The sequence below is a fragment of the Rutilus rutilus genome (assembly GCF_951802725.1).
Source record: "Rutilus rutilus genome assembly, chromosome: 1".
Lineage (NCBI taxonomy): Eukaryota > Metazoa > Chordata > Actinopteri > Cypriniformes > Leuciscidae > Rutilus > Rutilus rutilus.
In genome coordinates, this window is record NC_140209.1 from 29258804 (window position 1) to 29278774 (window position 19971).

Here is a 19971-nt window from a genome sequence, read left to right on the forward strand (position 1 = left end):
AGAGAGAGAGAGAGAGAGAGAGGGAGAGGTAGATTTTTTTTTTATAGAAAATTGTACTTTTGCATATTATACTGTAAAAACACAATTACTGTTGATTTTAGTTGATCATAGTTGATCATAACTAGAGAGGAAATGATGAGATGTTTAAAGTGACCAAAATTATCACGGTTATCACAGAATCCTGTTCAAAAAGTACTAATACTACAGAATGAAGTCAATTCAACAAGTTTTATGTCGAAAAGCAGCAAATAACAAATTGATTAGCATCAATATGATTTTACGTTCATGTAAAATGAACATGTGTTTTGTTTACGTAAACATTAAAATACCATTAAAAATGATGGCCAGATTTTAAAAGAGTGTCTTGCAACATGTTATCTACTAACATGTACAAGTTCAAATAAAGCTTTGACAAAAAAGGTTTTATACAAAGATAAACCTCATATTTCAGCCTTTAAATAATTTTTTTATAAAAGAATGAGTCAAAAAAGATAAATTACAGACATTTACACATTAGCTTATATTTATTAGTAGTGTTTGGGTGCACCCCCATCCTTCATGTTGACTGAGCTTTCAATGTTGTTATGGAAAGGGGTGATTGGTTGGTTCCTGTCACATGACCTGCAGTGCGTTTGCGGCATTCTGAAAAGTTTAGATTTTTTTCATCTCGTGAAATGAGATTTTTTCATCCCTGGTAAAAAAAATGTGCGCGTCGCTTCAATTATGAGCGCACTTGCCGCACGCCTACATTTGAACAAACTTGAGCGCGCAAAAGACGCGATATGTGAACGGCCTCTGGCGAGCTAGCTCATATCAAGCCACGAGCTATTGCTAGCACGCGAGCGACGTGTTGGAGACCCCTGCTCTAGGGCTCCGCTTTGTAGGCTACAACTAAATACTTTTTTGCCACTTTGTAATAACTTTCTGCGGCCAGCGTTTCTGGAAATGAACGAGGGTAAACACTTTTTTGACTAAATTAAATTTAAGACCTAGGATGAAAATCTGGCCATTTTTAAGACTTTTTAAGGCCTTAAGTTTAAAGTTCAGAATTTTTGACTTTTTTTATTTAATAAAAAGTTAATCACAAAAATATGTATTATATGAAAAAGTAGGCTATGTAACAATAAATGTTTAGAGAGTTGCAACCAGTTAGTTACCCATAATTTAGTGGAAATTATGTTGCAATCTTTTTGTTTAAAATTCCCCCAAAAAATTGTAAATTGAATTATTAATTAATGATTTTAATTTTTCAATTTTAATTTTAAATGCAGCTGAGATCAAACTAGAAATTGAAGGTCAAGTTCAGAGCATTGCATTGTGGGGAAACTGCACATTTGGGTAAGTATGGGTAAGCACTGAGACGTACCTGTGCCCAGGTAAGAGTTTTGTCAGTCAGGTGATAGTGGACCATCCCCTGGTGTTCATCCTTCAGTGAACTTCCTATGAAAGCCATCAGGTGAAAGGTTTCAAAACTGTCCAACTGTGCAGCGGAAATACAAAGCGTGTCATTTAAATACCTGGAAAGGTGTTTTCAATGAAGTCTTTGAAGAGCTGAAGGTCCATCTCCTCTATCTCGGTCTCCACACGGACTTTGGCCAGCAGCGTGTAACCGCTCCCAAACTTGCTCTTCAGGTGCTGTGGGCTGCCCAGACATTTGAACTGGCCGTTCACCATGACAGCCAGCCGAGTACACAGCGCCTCGCACTCCTCCATACTGCAGAGAGACAATGAGACGGGGTTTGTTCTGCTGCAACATGCTCTTTTCATTTGCAGTTCATATCTGTGTTAGTCAGGAGACGTGTGACTTACCTGTGTGAGGTTATAATGATGGCTTTGCCAGACTCTCTGGTTCGTGTGATCGCGTCCCAAAGCAGCCGTCTGGCCACGGGGTCCATGCCAGTGGAAGGCTCGTCCAGAAAGATCACGGGTGGCCCACCGATCAGAGCCATGCCTGCACTCAACTTCCTCTTATTGCCGCCACTGTGCAGAAGAACCAATTAGCAACTTAGAATACAACATTTCACAAACATATGATTTTACTTCTGAACCACTAATCTATCGTTCAGCGTATCTAACCATCCGTTCATTATATCTAGATCATATCCATTCATCACAACTAACCAGTCATTCATCATATCTATAATCCCCCTTCATATCTAATTATGCATCCACCCTTTATAACATATCTAATCATCTATTCATCATATCTAATCATCTATTCATCATATCTAACCATCTATTCATCATATCTAACCATCTATTCATCATATCTAACCATTTATTCATCATATCTAACCATTTATTCATCATATCTAATCATCTATTCATCATATCTAATCATCTATTCATCATATCTAACCATCTATTCATCATATCTAACCATTTATTCATCATATCTAACCATTTATTCATCATATACAACCATCTTTTCATCATATCTAACCATCTTTTCATCATATCTAACCCTCTATTCATCATATCTAACCATCTATTCATCATATCTAACCATCCATCCTCTTTCTCTCAAGTCTCACGTTCATACCTGTAGCTGCGGACAAGTTTGTCAGCGTGAGGTTCGAGCAGCAGCGAGCGCAGGACGTTTTCTACACAGGCGGTGGTATACTTCTCTGGGATGCCCCTCAGTCTGGCATACATGCTCAGGGTTTCCCGCCCTGTCATGTGATCCAGCACAGCGTCAAACTGGGGACAGTAGCCGATTCTCTGTTGCACCTGAAGCGAAGTCATATTTAACACTCTGTTGAATCATATATCATTCACATATGCCAACTATAATAAAATAATGTAAAAATAACAAATGTAAATCTCCAGTGTTCAGGAACTGAAACTTTTATCTGAAGTGTCAAATATGAGATAACAAAATGGCCAACCTTTTTCACATCTCGGAGGATGCTGTAGCCGTCAATAAAGGCATCCCCTGAGGTTACGCTTTCATCTCCCGTCAGCATTTTGAATGTCGTTGTCTTCCCTGCTCCATTAAATCCCAGCAGACCAAAGCACTCACCCTTCCCAACGGCCAGGGACAAACGGTCCACTGCTAACAGTGTCTGCCCGCCTGAATATACCTAGTGAAACACAACCACACATCTTAGGCAAAGGAGGAGAAAAGGACAATAACAGTAAACTAAACAAATAGATGATGCTATGACCAAATTAGCATGCTGTTTTCAGGGCATTGCGGCAATGATATTTGCTTTGTGATAATATGCAAAACCATACATAACTTACTGTTTAGCATATTTGTCAGCAACTTACTACTGTAGAACGTTGTTGTACACCAATATTCCATTTAATGGCTTTTGTGAGGCTTCCTTTGAATACTATGACAGCTAATTTTGGCAAAGACTGGAAACATTTGACAGAAAGCCATAGAAAGGACCTTGGAAATTGTTAAGTCTTAGTAAATCAAGAAGCGTGATCTTAGGCCAAATTATTCCTAAGCAATTTTGAGATTGTGGATTTTCTGCATGTTTTATACACTTTGGCCAATAGGTGGTGGTGCCATCCAACTGGTATTGTGGCAATGATAAAGTGGAATTTGCATGTCGATAGATTAAATCATTGCAAAATGATCATATGTGACGGCATACCTTGCTGATCTCCTGTAGAATGAGTGGGCTGCCCACCATGGACTCAACCACTGGCTGGCAATCCAAAACTCTCTTCCTCTCCTCGGCAACATCTCTGTCCTCGGGTTGAAGAGCTTCTTCTGCCAACAGCAGAGCCTGACAAACACACACACACACACGTGATTGTGACTCATAGCATACAAACCAATAATATTTTGGCAGCATATTTTCCCTCCTCTCCCACCTTCTTGCGTCTCCTGAAGAGGTTGAGTAGCGTGCGGATGCACCGGAGCTCGATGAAGAAGACCAGGGCGATGAAGACGACACCCTGCACGGACATGGCCACCAGGAAGCGGCCCACTCCGGGCTCGTCCATGGAAAAGTAGTTCACTTCATACGTGATGTCTGCAGATGACAATGAGAATGACAATACAGTCCCCCATTAAGTGTGCCAGATGATGCTAAGATTCAAAAGGTTTACCAACAATCAAATAAAATCAGGATTTTCAATCTCGTAGCTCATCAAGACAGCAAACACGGCAGATTATTTAATTAGCATGGACACACACAGGCTAACTTGTTACAGAAAACAGGCTGAACAGAAGATTTAGTGTCCACAGCTTCACATTTACATTAGCCAAGTGAAAGCACATTTCCAATTCCTAAAATGAGTCGGCACCAAATCCAACGCAACTAAACGACAGGGAAATAATTTACAAGTTTTCATATATAACCAGCCATCACAGACAACCATCCATGTATCATATATAACCATCATGTATAACCATTCATCCATCCATCATATCCATCCTTCCATCATATCTAATCATCCATCCATCATATCTATCCATCAATCATATCTAACATGAAGTTGTTTCATATCTAACCATCCATCCATCATATCTAACATCTATCCATCCTATCTACCCATTCATCCATCCATCCATTCATCATAACCATCCATCTATCTTGTCTAACCATCCATCCATCATATCTATCATATCTAACAATCCATCCACCCATCCATCCATTATATGTAACCATAATCTGTCATATCTAACCATTTATTCTTTATATCTAACCATCTATTCTTCATATCTAACATCCATCTATCATATACAGTGAGGAAAATAAGTATTTGAACACCCTGCTATTTTGCAAGTTCTCCCACTTGGAAATCATGGAGGGGTCTGAAATTGTCATCGTAGGTGCATGTCCACTGTGAGAGACATAATCTAAAAAAAAAAAAATCCAGAAATCACAATATATGATTTTTAAACTATTTATTTGTATGATACAGCTGCAAATAAGTATTTGAACACCTGTCTATCAGCTAGAATTCTGACCCTCAAAGACCTGTTAGTCTGCCTTTAAAATGTCCACCTCCACTCCATTTATTATCCTAAATTAGATGCACCTGTTTGAGGTCGTTAGCTGCATAAAGACACCTGTCCACCCCATACAATCACCTGTCCACCCCATACAAAACATGGCCAAGACCAAAGAGCTGTCCAAAGACACTAGAGACAAAATTGTACACCTCCACAAGGCTGGAAAGGGCTACGGGGAAATTGCCAAGCAGCTTGGTGAAAAAAGGTCCACTGTTGGAGCAATCATTAGAAAATGGAAGAAGCTAAACATGACTGTCAATCTCCCTCGGACTGGGGCTCCATGCAAGATCTCACCTCGTGGGGTCTCAATGATCCTAAGAAAGGTTAGAAATCAGCCCAGAACTACACGGGAGGAGCTGGTCAATGACCTGAAAAGAGCTGGGACCACCGTTTTTTCTAAGGTTACTGTTGGTAATACACTAAGACGTCATGGTTTGAAATCATGCATGGCACGGAAGGTTCCCCTGCTTTAACCAGCATATGTCAAGGCCTGTCTTAAGTTTGCCATTGACCATTTGGATGATCCAGAGGAGTCATGGGAGAAAGTCATGTGGTCAGATGAGACCAAAATAGAACTTTTTGGTCATAATTCCACTAAACGTGTTTGGAGGAAGAAGAATGATGAGTACCATCCCAAGAACACCATCCCTACTGTGAAGCATGGGGGTGGTAGCATCATGCTTTTGGGGTGTTTTTCTGCACATGGGACAGGGCGACTGCACTGTATTAAGGAGAGGATGACCGGGGCCATGTATTGCGAGATTTTGGGGAACAACCTCCTTCCCTCAGTTAGAGCATTGAAGATGGGTCGAGGCTGGGTCTTCCAACATGACAATGACCCGAAGCACACAGCCAGGATAACCAAGGAGTGGCTCTGTAAGAAGCATATCAAGGTTCTGGCGTGGCCTAGCCAGTCTCCAGCCCTAAACCCAATAGAGAATCTTTGGAGGGAGCTCAAACTCCGTGTTTCTCAGCGACAGCCCAGAAACCTGACTGATCTAGAGAAGATCTGTGTGGAGGAGTGGGCCAAAATCCCTCCTGCAGTGTGTGCAAACCTGGTGAAAAACTACAGGAAACGTTTGACCTCTGTAATTGCAAACAAAGGCTACTGTACCAAATATTAACATTGATTTTCTCAGGTGTTCAAATACTTATTTGCAGCTGTATCATACAAATAAATAGTTTAAAAATCATATATTGTGATTTCTGGATTTTTTTTTTTTTTAGATTATGTCTCTCACAGTGGACATGCACCTACGATGACAATTTCAGACCCCTCCATGATTTCTAAGTGGGAGAACTTGCAAAATAGCAGGGTGTTCAAATACTTATTTTCCTCACTGTATAACCATACATCCATCAATTCTAACCATACATCCACTCTTCATATCTAACTAACCATCATTTCTAACATCCATTTATCATTTCTAATCATCCATCATATTCATTAATTTTGGACAGTTCACTGTGGACGGGGCTGCCCAGAGCAACGCCAGAAACAGAACCGTTCACTCACTGTAGTGCTTGCAGATGAGGTCAGCAAAGAAGCTGGAGGTGCAGAAGGTGATGATCTCGTAGTTCTGGTAGAACTCGCTGAAGGACATGCCCAGGCAGTAATTCGGGAAGATCAGGAAGACTTTATCCAGGATATAGGAGAGGTCTAGCAGATTCAGCTCTGGACCACAAGAACACGAGGTGTGTGAATACAAGTTATTGCAAGAAATGAAAAGCATTCTGAGCGTACGAGTGTGGACATGCGTTTCTCACCAGGTATGGTCATGATGGTGACCGCGAGGAAGGTTGCGGTGCCGCTGAGGATGTTGAAGATGGTGAGGCGCGTGTAGGCTGTGGCTGCCGTGGAGAACAGGAAGCTGAGCAGGTACATAAGGGGAATCACCGCCCAGCCATACAGAAGCAGCAACAGTAAAACATCCACCAGGTGGTTGTCGGCCACGAACGCTTTTACTGAAAACACTCTGAAGACCACCTGAACAAAACAAACAAACAAGCACGTCAAGAATAATGAGCTTAGTTGAACATATAGACATTCAGTCAGAGCAGACGGCATAGTTGAGAACCTGTTCTAATTTAATCCCAGGATTCCGTTAACGGTTCTTCAGCATTTTTCCACAGAATATACACAGGCTCTGTTTCAAATGCCGTCTGCTGGGACTAAGGTCTATGAAGTTCAGAGACAATATGTTCTTCTTGCATGTCAAATGTTAAATATGTCCTAGACCAGTGGTTCTCAATTTTTTTGACTCCCTTGTAAAACATATGAAGGACCCCCAAGATATTTCTGGTACGTCTGCTGTAAAGACAAAGCTGCTCTTTTTTTACATTTTTTTTTATTTTATTTGCAGAGACTAGGATAGGCAAAATAACTAGAATTTAACAGTTAAATATTTATTTAAATATTATTAATTATTTTTCAAATAATGTTTACTTGAAATAATACAATAAAATGATTCTAAATAATTTAAATAATACAATTCCATAATAAAAAAAAAAAACCTGAAATGTTCTTCAGAGTTTGCACTTTTTATTATCATTAAAATTTACATATCACAAATTATTTTTGTACTCACAAATAGCAATTTAATTTCAATAACATATTGGTTATATAAGTGTCCATGACTTTTCCAGGTCTAGAAACGGAACTTTTACAATTTCTAGGTTTTCCAAGACTGTGGGAACCTTGGTTCACAAACAAAGAATGAGGGAATGAATTAAAATAAGAAATATATGACATCAGCTTACATTTGAGCTGTTTTAGTGTATTTTAAATCACATTTGGTCTTATTTTAAAACATTTTAAGCCATCTTACAACTGTGATGAGGCCCCCAGATTAAGAACTACTGTCCTAGACAGTACGTTCATACTGACCAGCATGAGCAGGCAGGGCAACAGGAAGTTGATGAGGTCCCACAGCAGGGCGGAGAACCAGAAGTTGGAGAGATAGACCCCGCTGACCTGCTGCAAGTGCTTGGACTTCACCGACCGCTCAGAGACAAGGAGCAGGGCGAAGGTGCTGGCTAATGACGCCATGCCGTACATGAGGTTTATGGCGATGGCGAAGCCTGTCTGACCCCTGTAGAGACGAAAACGGAAAATCGATGAAACAACCAAACAGTTAAATGTGCCAAGTTAACTTAGGGTTCTGGGTTTGTTCAAATCGCGATATTAAACTTTAAAAAGACTGCGGTTTAAACATGAACATGTTATGCAATGTGCTTCAGCTACATATTTGTCAACTACACATACTTCTTAAAGCAATAATAAGGGTCCGAAATTTTCATATGCGTTTTTTTTCGTTTTCGTAATTCGATGGCTCTGAATTGTCAAAACACCGTTCAAAATGCTTGTTACGGAAAACGCAGAAAAACAAGATCGCAAAGATTTTGCAACACTTCTTGCTAAAAATGTTACATTTTCATTTGATTACGTTGTAAAAGATTCATTTAAAGTTTTATGCCTTCATTTGATTACCACCATTTTTCATAACAAACAAGTATTATACCATAAAACACAGATTCCAGGAAAATTAAAACAGACAACACAGAATAAAAAAAAAAAAAAAAAAAGGCATTTTCTTAGGGCCCTGTTATTGTTAAAATGTTAACAAGTTAATCAAGTTTTATGAATTAGATTGATAAGACATTATTTTTGATGATTAAAATTTACTAACGGAATCCAGAAAAACAAAGAATTTGGGAAAAGATCAAATGGAATTTAGGAAAGTCCAAAAGCTGGCACATACTCGGACAGCTGGCTCTGCGCCGCCTCGGACATGTTGCGGGGCATGGGGTAATTTCCAGTGCGGATAGAGGCGTTGGGTCCTGCTAGTAGCTTGTAGAGAGCGTTGTCAACCAGCATGAGCGCCGATGCGGAGGTGTGGTAGCCCTGGTTGTTGAAGTAGCCGATGACCTCAGCGTACTTCCTGGATCTGCCCCTGAAAGAGGCGCCCACCACACAGTGCTCGTTGAAAGCTCCGCCCTCCCGCATGGCGTTATATAGCACGTAATCTGAGAAATCTGAACAGACAAACGTTAGGATGTTAGGATGTTGTCAAGGCAGCTACCGCGCATCACACTAGCATAATAAGAGCAGCGTTACCTGTTATATTAGTGTCAGCCGTGGCTCTCTGGGAAGGCAGCTGTGTGGCATAGATCTCAGCCAGAGCTGCAGCCAACGGCCCAGCGTGCGCATCTAAGGCCACGGGTACGTGGGTAGGGCCGTACTGCTTTAGTGCCAGGCGGAGCTGGGGCGAGTTATGGCTCCTAGGGACGGTACGGGCCACCACTAGAGCCACCACTGTGAAGATGAGCGGCACCAGGAACTGAGCCACCATCACTTTCCAGTTGCGCCAGCTGTAGAGCGCCCTCTTCAGGAACATAGCGTAGAACTGCTGCATGTAGAGTCTGGCCTGAGGATAAAAACAAGCAGAAAATAATGTTTACAAAAACAATAAATGCAAAAAAGAGAGAACCACTATTCTGTCTATCTATCCATCCATCTTAATCCTTTTATAAATTTATTAATACTTTTTTTCAGCAAAGTCACATTAAATTTATGTTACAAAAGATTTCTATTTCAAACAAATGAAATGCTGGTCTTTTGATGTTTTTTCTATTCATCAAAGAATCAGAAATGTTTCTTGAGCTTCAAATCATCATGTTAGAATGATTTCTGAAGGATCATGTGACACTGAAGACTGGAGGAATGATGCTGAAAATACAGCTTTGATCACAGGAAAAAATTACATTAATATATTAATATATTACAATTAGAGCTGTCATAATATTACATACTGTCTGTGTGTGTGTGTATTTGATGATGTAAATGTATATATATATATATATATATATATATATATATGATATTTCTAATGTATTATATGTCTGTGTGTGCATATATACTGTATATATACACACACATATATATTTAAACATACTGCATGTATGTATATGCAGTACATGTTTATATATATATATATGTGTGTATGTATATATATATATGTGTGTGTGTGTGTGTGTGTGTGTGTGTGTGTGTGTGTGTGTAAGTGTAAGTATGTATATATGTATGTATGTATGTATGTATGTATGTATGTATGTATGTATGTATGTATGTATATATATAAAAAATGTAAACAAACTTTTTTTCTCCAATAGAAAACAGTCATTAAAAAAAAATACTGCACAAAAGTCTCACACCTCAAGGAAGTAACATTATTTGGATCAAATGATACCAAAGCTCTTGAATGAAAAATGATTAGACAAAACCATTTAGTAATTCATGGGAAATTGAAGTTTATCAATAAATACAATAAGAAATATCTAATTTAGACTAAATCAAGACCAAATTGCTTACAACCCTGTAACCCATACTAGCCTTTTTTTCTTTTTTAATTAAATAATTGATTTTTAATTGTAACAATTTTACTTGATGTTAATGCTAAAAAAAATAAAAAAAATCAGGGTACTAAACTATATAAAATGTCCCAAACAGGACTGCAATACCTGTATAAAACAGAAATAAAAATAAAACAACCACTGCCATTTAATGTAACAACATTTTCTGAAGCACCTCCTTTCTCTGACCTTGAGCTGATAAATAAAACAATTCTTCTTTATTATTTTCCTGCCGTATTTTGATATTAGAGAACAAAAAGCCTGGAAAACGCACAGTGGGATCAAGAGGTGAATGTATGCAATTATTTCTTATTATTATTATATAGTATTGTGAGTGGTACAAAAGTCGCTGTAATTGCATGGCTCTATAGTCCACGTGTCTATAATATTCTGGCTTGGGTTTCTCATTCAATGTTAGATTATAGGATCAAAGGTGCAGTAACAGGGTTCCTGCAGGTTTCAGTTAGTCAAATTTAAGACCTTTTTAAGACATTTAGAGACCATAAAGATTGAAATTTAAGACCTACTTAAATTTAAGACGCATTGCCAAAAAAATATTCAAATCAAAGAATTCATTTTATTTCAATGAATTCAGTAATTGAAAAAGCATTAACTTAATTTACAGATAAAGCAATCACATTAGTAACCTTCCAGACCCAACAACGCGTGTCAGAGAAAAGAACAGAATCAGATATAATTTTTTTTATAGAAAATTGTACTTTGCATATTATAGGCCTACTGTAAAAAACACATAATTAGTTGATTTTAGTTGATCATAGTTGATCATAACTAGAGATGAAATGGCATGAACATTTAATTTAATTATTATAGTGCCAAAAATTACCACTGTTATCACAGAATCCTGTTCAAAAAGTACTAATACTACACAATGAAATCAATTCACCAAGTTTTATGTCGAAAAACAGCAAATAACAAATAAAATTAGCATCAATACACACTAACATAAACATTACAATAATACGATTAAAAATGATAGCCAGATTTTATAAGTGTCTTGCAGCATGTTATATACTAACATGTACAAGTTCAAATAAAGTTGACAAAAAAGGTTTTTATAAAAAGATAAACCTCACATATTTCAGACTTTAATTTATCTTTTTTGACTCATTCTTTTTATAAAAAAGATTTACTGACATTTACAGTACAGTTTAGCTTATCTTTTATTATTAATAGTAAAATTCGGTCCGATTTCCCCGTGGCGTCTGTCGTTGCTATGCAACCATGCACTGCGCTCTCCACAATGACAAAAAAGTTTTAGTGGCTAATGGATTTCCACCGCCGAAAAACACTTGCTGTAGCTCTGTTACAAGATTTATTTACGGAGAAGAGAAAAACACCCGTAGTGTTTGGGTGCACCCGCATCCTTCATGTCTTTTTTCATGTCCCTGCGCCTGGAAAAAAACGAGCGCGTCGCTTCAATTATGTTTGAATGAACTTGAGTGCGAAAAAGACGTGATATGTGAACTGCCTCTTGGCGAGCGACTTCGATACTTTTTTGCTACTTTGTAATAACTTTCTGCGGCCAGCGTTTCTGGAAATGAACGAGGGTAAAGTCTTTTTTAAGACCTGACTAAATGAAATTTAAGACCGCGGATGAAAATCTGGCTGTTTTTAAGACGTTTTAAGGCCTTAAATTTAAAGTTCAGAATTTAAGACTTTTTAAGACCCCGCGGGAACCCTGAGTAAGCGATTTCTGAGAAATGCTGTTGAAAGTGGATCGGACAGAGCACCAAAACACACTTGCAGCCAATCAGCATTAAGGGGCGTATACACTCATTAGTGCCTATGCCGCATAGTGTGTTCGTGAATTTGGGGGCGGAGCTATCAAGATAGAAGCGTGATCATTTTGGATAGGGGCATGTTTGTTTTGGTGATTTCAAATATCAACAGCGTTTCTCAGAAATCACTTACTGCACCTTTAATGTCTGCTTAGAAAAGTAATATCACCTCATTTATAAAAGCACAGTTAGTTTGCGAAGCGCTAAAAGCACTGACCCCGGTGTTGAGTTTGATATTGGAGCAGTCCTCTGAGATCATAGTGCCGCTGTCGGTGAAATCCGTCGCATCAGTCATGCCACTGATGCTGCTGGAGTCGTCCATGGTCCAGTCATGTGACCTCCGCTCATGCTGGTACTGCAGAGCAGGGAGCTGGATGGCTTGAATATCCAGGCTGGAGTCCACGAGCTTCCCGACCCTAAGAGATTGAGCGCACACAAGCACACACGGTTACATAAAAAGACGAAACAAACATGAGGATCTGCATGAAAGTGGCTGTTCCTGGAACACAGCTGGACAGCCATTCAATGTGCCTACACAGAAGTGGTTATATAAAACGTAGAAGGGCTCAGAGAAATTATGCTGAAGGAGAGAAAGAAATGATGTCACTGTAACCTGTCACTCCGAACCCTGTCCTACAGCTAATAGCTGAAGATTCAGGACTGCGTTTGAGCTCTCCAAATCCATCATAAAAAAGGTTTTGTGAAGATTTTCAATCTTCTCTGAATGACACACCAGAGATTGAGCATGTTTCCGCAGGGTGTGTTTTCAATAACACAGTTCCCTGTATAGTTAAGAAGCCCTACACATCAATTATTTTAAAAGAATCAGTTCATATATCCAATTAAGCAATATATGAACTAACGTGTTTACCGAGATCCTTTCTCTTTTTTTAAAAGCATTCAGAATACGTGGCATGATTTCAAAGTGGACGGTCAGTGTTAAAATCAGGGAACATACTGTTTACAAAATGGTAATTTAAACCATTTTTTTCCACATCCGTTCAAACATGTTCACGTAGTTTATTATAAGACAATATGTAAACATGAAAAGCTGTTTATGAAGAAGAGCCCAGTGTTGTTATTGTTCATTAAAACCATTAATAATTGTTTTTGTTCAGCTGAAATAAAATGTATTATTATTATTAAAATATTAGATGAACAATTTGAAATGTTGCATTTAAAAACTAATTGCAATAAATAAGTTGAAGTACTTAAACGACTAAAACTGAAATTCAAATAAATTAAAGAAACAAAAGGACAAAAAAGCACATAATAAAATTTTAATATGAAACAGAAAATGTACAATTATAAACCAATTCAAAATGTTAATAAGTATATAATAGTAAATAAATAAATAAATAAATAATCCTAAAATAACACTGGCAGGAGCAGGTAGGGGAAAATTATGTGTGAGTCAAGAGCCGGTGGGAAATCAGTTTCTCACAGAGCTCTAATTCCGTGTGGAAAACCGGAACACAATATAAAATGAAAAAGTTGGGGATCAACATTATGTCACAACTCCAAAAACTTTCCTGAATAAAATTGGAGCTTTTATCAATAGGAGACTTTTCTTGTGGTCAGATACCTGAGAAAAACCTCCTCCATGGTGGTCACGGACGCCCCGTAGCTGGCGATGCCCAGCTCGTCTCGATTCATCTCCAGCTCAGCAAACAGCAGCTCAAACCTGCGGAGAAACACCAGATCTGAGAGCGCAGTGCAAACTCAAGCCTCAACAGACAGGACAATCAAGAACTGCTGAAACTGCTGAGAGTGGAGAGAAAGAAATCCAGTGATTCCATCCATATCCATTCATTTCTATTAGTTCAACAAAAATGCAAATGTATCATTCTCATGTCACTCAACGCTTGTATGATGCGCCACAAAAAATAGATAATGAAGTTATTTTTGAGAGCTCAATTAGTGTTTACATTTCTACATACATTATATATATATATCCTTTTTGGCGCTTGAAGCTGCTGGTCATCATCCAAATTCTGTATTATTTAATTTTAGTATAGTATTATTTTAGTATAATTGAGATGCTATAATAGTTTTTTGTTAATATTTTGAATTAAAATTTATTTGTATATTTTCTGTTCTTGTTTTAGTTCAAGTTTAAGTTACTTATTATTATTATTTTATTTTTTTTCATTTTTAAAATTGTTTAAAATATGCCTATAGTTTTAATTTGAGTTATTTTAGTACTTTAGTTCAGCTAGTTGCCAACATTTTTCATTTTCTTTTAGTTTAAGTTACTTTACGATAATGACCCTGGTTCCACGAAAAAACAAACATTTTGTACATTCAGGAACATTGAGGATTAAAAATGACATCATTTTCCTTTTGGGGTGAAGCGTTTCTATTACGAAGTGCTTTTATGATGTTTTTCTCTCATTGAGGTGATTTAGAGAGTCGCTGAGCAGAAATACGTATGTGTCATGAACAGAGAACACTGTTGTTTCAAGACCTTCACTAAAAAACAGATCAATGGGTAAATTTAGTCCATCTGTTGCTATGACAGCTCACAAGAATCGGACCCAAGACTGAAGCCTCATACGCTTCATTCATCTGTATACACCAAACTACTTTTTTTTCCATAATTCATTGTCTCTTATAAGTACCAGCTGAGTTTGTGCAATCGAGGTTATTGATAAAGACAATGATGATGAGGACCTTGATGTTAAATAACACAACCTCTTCAAAATCAGATGTCAGGATGACTTCAGCAGGATTCGACTGGAGCACAGGATTTCAAACAAAGGTGCATTTGCAACAGCATACTAAAATACTGCACATGTTTTTTTTTTTGGTAGTATGCAGTTCAATGTAATCAATGCAAATTCTATTATACAAACTACCACTTTTGCCTAAATCTGTAGTACACAACCAGAGCACACCACATGAAATATATCATATCCCACAATGCAATGTACTTGACTCATTCAAATAGACACAAAATTGGATCGTCTAAAATAATAATAGCAGGCCACTCGCTGCATTAAACATGCAAAATTATGAAGTCATGTGATGACAATGTAGCAAACTAGTGTTTGAAATTCATTGCAAGCAACATACGGTTTCACACACTACTTAAAAAAAAAACAGGCATCTAATATGTGCTGTGTCTGAGTGTTGTCTTACCGGCTGGTGCTCTCTTTGGGCAGTATGTAGGAGAGTTCAGCGCCGGCACTGCTCTCTAGAGTGGCATCAGGCACATACATGTGGACTAGACGGGTGATCTCAGACACGTTACAAAATGCGTCTTTTACGATAACCATGTGGTAACCAGCACCTGAGAGAAGTACAAGAGAAACAGTTGAAGCCTTGATTCCCGCTCCTACTATACATTTCATTTTTAATAAAATAAAATAATTATCATTTATCAGCCAGTGGTGCGTTTCCTACACTGACGGAACTCACTGCTTAACTACCATAGTATGATACATCGTTGAAGAAACCAACTAGCTACTCACTACTGTTTCCCGAAACCGTATTGTCGCAAATTGGTCTATCAGCCATGTTGGTCAATGATGTCACGCAGATGGCGGAGTAATAAACTTCTTTTAATTAATCTGTTTGACATCCAATTCATGCAAGATGACTATTTCTGATTTTGCTTTATTTTCAGATTCAATCATAGACTTGTTCTCACGTAGCAGAGCACATTCGCACATGCACACTCTTCAAAAATTACGCTTTAATTCTCTTGACAAACTAAAAGACGTAAATGACATTGCATATGTTCAAAATAAAAGATGTAGATTGTACTGAATAGCTTGCTTATTTTGCCCAAGATAAGAATTTATTGAGTCCACATGTCATAAAAAAGAAGAAACTTTGCTTCTAACCACAGCTCAAGAGCTGTTGTTTTGCTGTTGTCGAACAGCTTTGCAATGCTGTTCGCAAATGTTTGATGGAACTATGGTTTCATTCATTCATTTTGGGAAACACGGACTCGTTGAACTATGCTGATAACGACAGAACTGTCGGCTAATGATGCTATTGGGAAAAGCACCCCAGAGCGGGAATGACAGCTACATTCATATAAGTGTTTGTGTGTCTAAACAACTACAGATAAAGCCGCAATAAGCTCACTGAGCTAACTTGTCAATCATCTTGATGGACGGCGGCGAGGAAACTCTGAAACGGAGAGCTTTACTCACTTGTGACTTGCATAAACACATTTTGGTACACTTTGAAATGTTGCTTTGTGAAAGCGAACCGAACCAAGAAGAAAATGCAACATTTTTACAAATTAAGTTTCAGAACAAAGCAAACGATCTACAAGTCTGAAAACCCCCTGGGACTTCTCTAGGTAGAAGCAAAGCCCTTACTGGAGCAAGTTGTTCTGTGTGATTGCCATCTTGAAAACAAGACTTTACTATACATTTACTATAGCCGCCATATTGGACTTGGCAAATGTCTGTCCTCATTTGCTATCTCCGCTAGCACGTTTTATGTATAAACATCTTGTGACAATCTCTTTTTGTTCCTCGCATGATCTTGCCGCAGTCTCACCGTATTTGTTCTTGAGGAAGAGCGGTGAGCCGCAGCACTGGAGCTCCCCACTGGCCATGATGGCGATGCGATCTCCCAGCAGGTCGGCCTCGTCCATGAAGTGTGTGGTGAGCAGGATGGTACGTCCCCGTTTCTCGCCCTGCAGCAGGTCCCGGGTGGCCCGTCGGGCTGAGGGGTCCATCCCTGAGGTGGGCTCGTCCAACATCACCACCTACAGGGAAACAATGAGATTCGTTAGGATTTGAGTGGGAAACCTTTCCTCATCTCACTGATACAACCATTTGCTAAACATAAAATATCTGTGAAATAAAACAGCAGTGGTTTAAACAAAGTTTCCGTTGTCTGACCTTTGAGTCTCCGATTAAAGCAATGCCGATGGAAAGCTTCCTCTTCATCCCACCAGAGAGGGTCTTGGATCGCGCATCACGCTTATCCTCTAAATTAAGGACCCGAAGGATGCGGTCGACCTCATCAGGGATCTTTTTGCGAGGGTAACCCTTCAGCTGAAGAGAAGAAACAAGCTATGTAAAGATCCATCTCAATGTTAAACAGACTGCAACAGTCTAAAACTCCCATTCATTTTCATATGGAAATGGATTTTTATCGATAATTTATAAACTGTTAAAAACAGGCCTAATGTGAGCTATGAAGTTAAACGATGGCATATGCTTTTGTCTAAGCCATCAACTATAAGCTTATTTTTTAACTAATCATGTTCTAAGTCGTCATGAAATCAAAATTTACTCTATTTACTTTGTTAGCACACATCATTAGTCGTGTGGTGAACAAATTCATGCAAGTTAATACACAGAAAAAATGTGTTTGTCGTGGTAATATTTGATCAAAATCTGAACATTTGCTTCCGCTCTGGAATGGCATTTCTTCTCTGATGACGTCAGTTTGACGGCTTGGGTCGAATATCCGTAACCACTCCCCTTCAACCGCCAATCTGCTATGAGCAAGGGATGGAGGATGTGCGCTAAAGTAAAACCCCTTCACTTGGACATACATTACACCACTGGAGAAAAGATGGTTGCAACTTCCAGTTCACGGGGACTTTAGCGTAATTCCTGTCGAAAACTACATTACCCATAATTCTGTAAAGAAATCCACCAGACTAGCGACAAGCAAAATCACTCCAAAAGAGTCTCCCGACGCTTTCAAACCACTTAAATATGTGTGTATAAATGTATATTTTACAATAAAGATAATATACTGTTTCTGTATACATAATCAACATCTTTAAATTAATAGCTTTATAGATTTAGGTTTGGTTTGTGACAGCTAGAATTTAAGTTAATTAAAAAAAAAGAGCATGTAGGACATTTGAACAGAAAACATGGATAACATATGGATGATCACAGAGTTAGGTATCTTATAGACCTCCTCGATTACACTGTGTCTACCTGCGTGTAGAAGAGCAGGTGTTCTCGGACGGTGAGGTTGTCGAAGAGCACGTCGTGCTGCGGACAAAGACCCAGGCTGCGGCGGATCAGAGCCATATCCTGACATATGTCATAACCGTTAATGTACGCACGGCCGCTGCTGGGCGGGAAAAGGCCTGGGAATGAAGAAAGAAAGAACATTTGAATGATGCAAAGAAGCGATCTACTCTGACTGACCTCTGTTATCACTGTTTACAGCTAGGAGCAGAATCAATGGTGTAGCTGCTAAGAGATAAGCTTCAAGCTTCTCATACTTTCAAGGTAAATAGCTATACAAGCTGCTAACAAAGTAGCAAAAAAGTTATTTAAGGGGACAATATCGTTTAAAAAACATAACTTACAATCAGTATTTATACAGTGTTCTGAAGCTGTTTTCAAACTAGCTACAAGCTAATCATAATTTAAAGGTAAAATTAAAAGCAAGGCTAACTTTTTTTTGCTAAACCTTGATATATTTAAAGAAGCATTATCTTTTTATAATATAACTTATATTGATATTATGATCAATAGATGTACCTACTATGATATTAGACTACATAGCCTATAATAAAATATATTTTTATTCAAAGATCAACAATCTGTCATTGGGCCTAAAACTAAATTGTCGGTCATTGAATAAGAAAACGAAATGATTGTGTAGATGATTTGCTTTGTGTAACCCGACATCAGACAATAGACATAGGACATGCTGCAGCCAATGAGCAGCCGGCGGGGGCTGGCTGCAGGACGACTCAACCTCCACGGACAGTTTTTAATGTTTTATCAGTTTTATCAGACAATAACTACTCTTTTTCTACAATTTTTCGGGACAATTAGGGCCGGATTCGGGATTCGGGACAACAGCTTAGATTTCGGGACTGTCCCGGGACGTCTGGTCACGTAGTTAAACAGTCAAGCTAGTTTTAAAAAAGCTACTTTTTTGTTAGTAGCTTAAAATGTATTATTTAACAGGACAAAATAATTTTAATTATCATTATATTATTCAGTTAAAAAAAAAAAGAGCGGTTTTATTTAGATTTACACTAAACACTCAAGTATTAAACCTATAATACAACACCTTAATTCAACTAAATCATAAAAATGATGCTAAATAGCTACAAAACAGATTACGTACAATGTTCAAGGAACACAATACAGATATGATTCAAATGAATCATTTATTGAACCAGTTCATTAAAATGAACCATTCAAATGAACTGACTCACTAAAAAGAATCACATTTCCTAAAGCAATTTGAGAGGGACAGTCACACAACTTAAAAAACTTAGCTAAAGTACATTAAAACTAAATTGCTGTGTTCTCACCTGTCAGCATTGATAGTGTGGTTGTCTTGCCCGCTCCGTTGTGACCGAGAAGGACAGTGATCTGGCCTTCAAACATGTTGAGCGTTAAATCCCTCACCGCCTCCTTGGTCTTATTGCCCACTTTGAACACCTGCGACAGAATGATCCACATGTTTACCTTCTCCAACAGTTTATAGAGGAAATCCATGTCTTTGTCACGCTGACCTTGCACACACACAGAGTCTGCCATCTGTCCCCTGTGAATCTAATAATATTAATGCAAACCACGGTGCATCCGATACCTTAGCCAAATGTTTGATCTTGACCCCCGAGACCAGTCCAGCTGGCTCCTCTTCGATAAATTCCCCCTTCGTCGCCTTCTCGGCTTCTTCGTCATCCTCCTTCTCCTTCAGAAAGGCCACACGAGGGCTGCTGCACCAGTACGAGGGCTGAGGGCAGATGAGGAGGTGAAATATTTGACAACCCTTTTTTTTAATACCTTAAATTTCATAAAATCGTTTTTTTTTCTCTATTTA

At 38.4% G+C, this 19971-nt stretch overlaps 1 protein-coding gene and 1 long non-coding RNA gene across 2 annotated transcripts in view; both read right to left on the bottom strand.

The window, feature by feature from the left end:
- Window positions 1-19971, bottom strand: part of LOC311278113 — a 415099-nt gene that overhangs the window by 100154 nt on the left and 294974 nt on the right. The gene's annotated exons all lie outside the window — the stretch shown is intronic.
- abca3b (ATP-binding cassette, sub-family A (ABC1), member 3b) overlaps window positions 1-19971 on the bottom strand; it is a 49683-nt gene that overhangs the window by 4802 nt on the left and 24910 nt on the right. The window contains exons 11-30 of the mRNA XM_084388247.1: window positions 19738-19884; window positions 19457-19586; window positions 18114-18268; window positions 17055-17210; window positions 16708-16918; window positions 15331-15481; window positions 13775-13873; window positions 12407-12605; window positions 9096-9405; window positions 8740-9013; window positions 7866-8070; window positions 6746-6965; window positions 6495-6653; window positions 3832-3992; window positions 3609-3743; window positions 2889-3083; window positions 2543-2730; window positions 1810-1980; window positions 1518-1714; window positions 1367-1440 (exon numbers count right to left, since the gene is read on the bottom strand). Coding sequence (XP_084244373.1) covers window positions 1367-1440; window positions 1518-1714; window positions 1810-1980; window positions 2543-2730; window positions 2889-3083; window positions 3609-3743; window positions 3832-3992; window positions 6495-6653; window positions 6746-6965; window positions 7866-8070; window positions 8740-9013; window positions 9096-9405; window positions 12407-12605; window positions 13775-13873; window positions 15331-15481; window positions 16708-16918; window positions 17055-17210; window positions 18114-18268; window positions 19457-19586; window positions 19738-19884 — 3537 coding nt within the window. The remainder of the gene's footprint in view (window positions 1-1366; window positions 1441-1517; window positions 1715-1809; window positions 1981-2542; window positions 2731-2888; window positions 3084-3608; window positions 3744-3831; window positions 3993-6494; window positions 6654-6745; window positions 6966-7865; window positions 8071-8739; window positions 9014-9095; window positions 9406-12406; window positions 12606-13774; window positions 13874-15330; window positions 15482-16707; window positions 16919-17054; window positions 17211-18113; window positions 18269-19456; window positions 19587-19737; window positions 19885-19971) is intronic.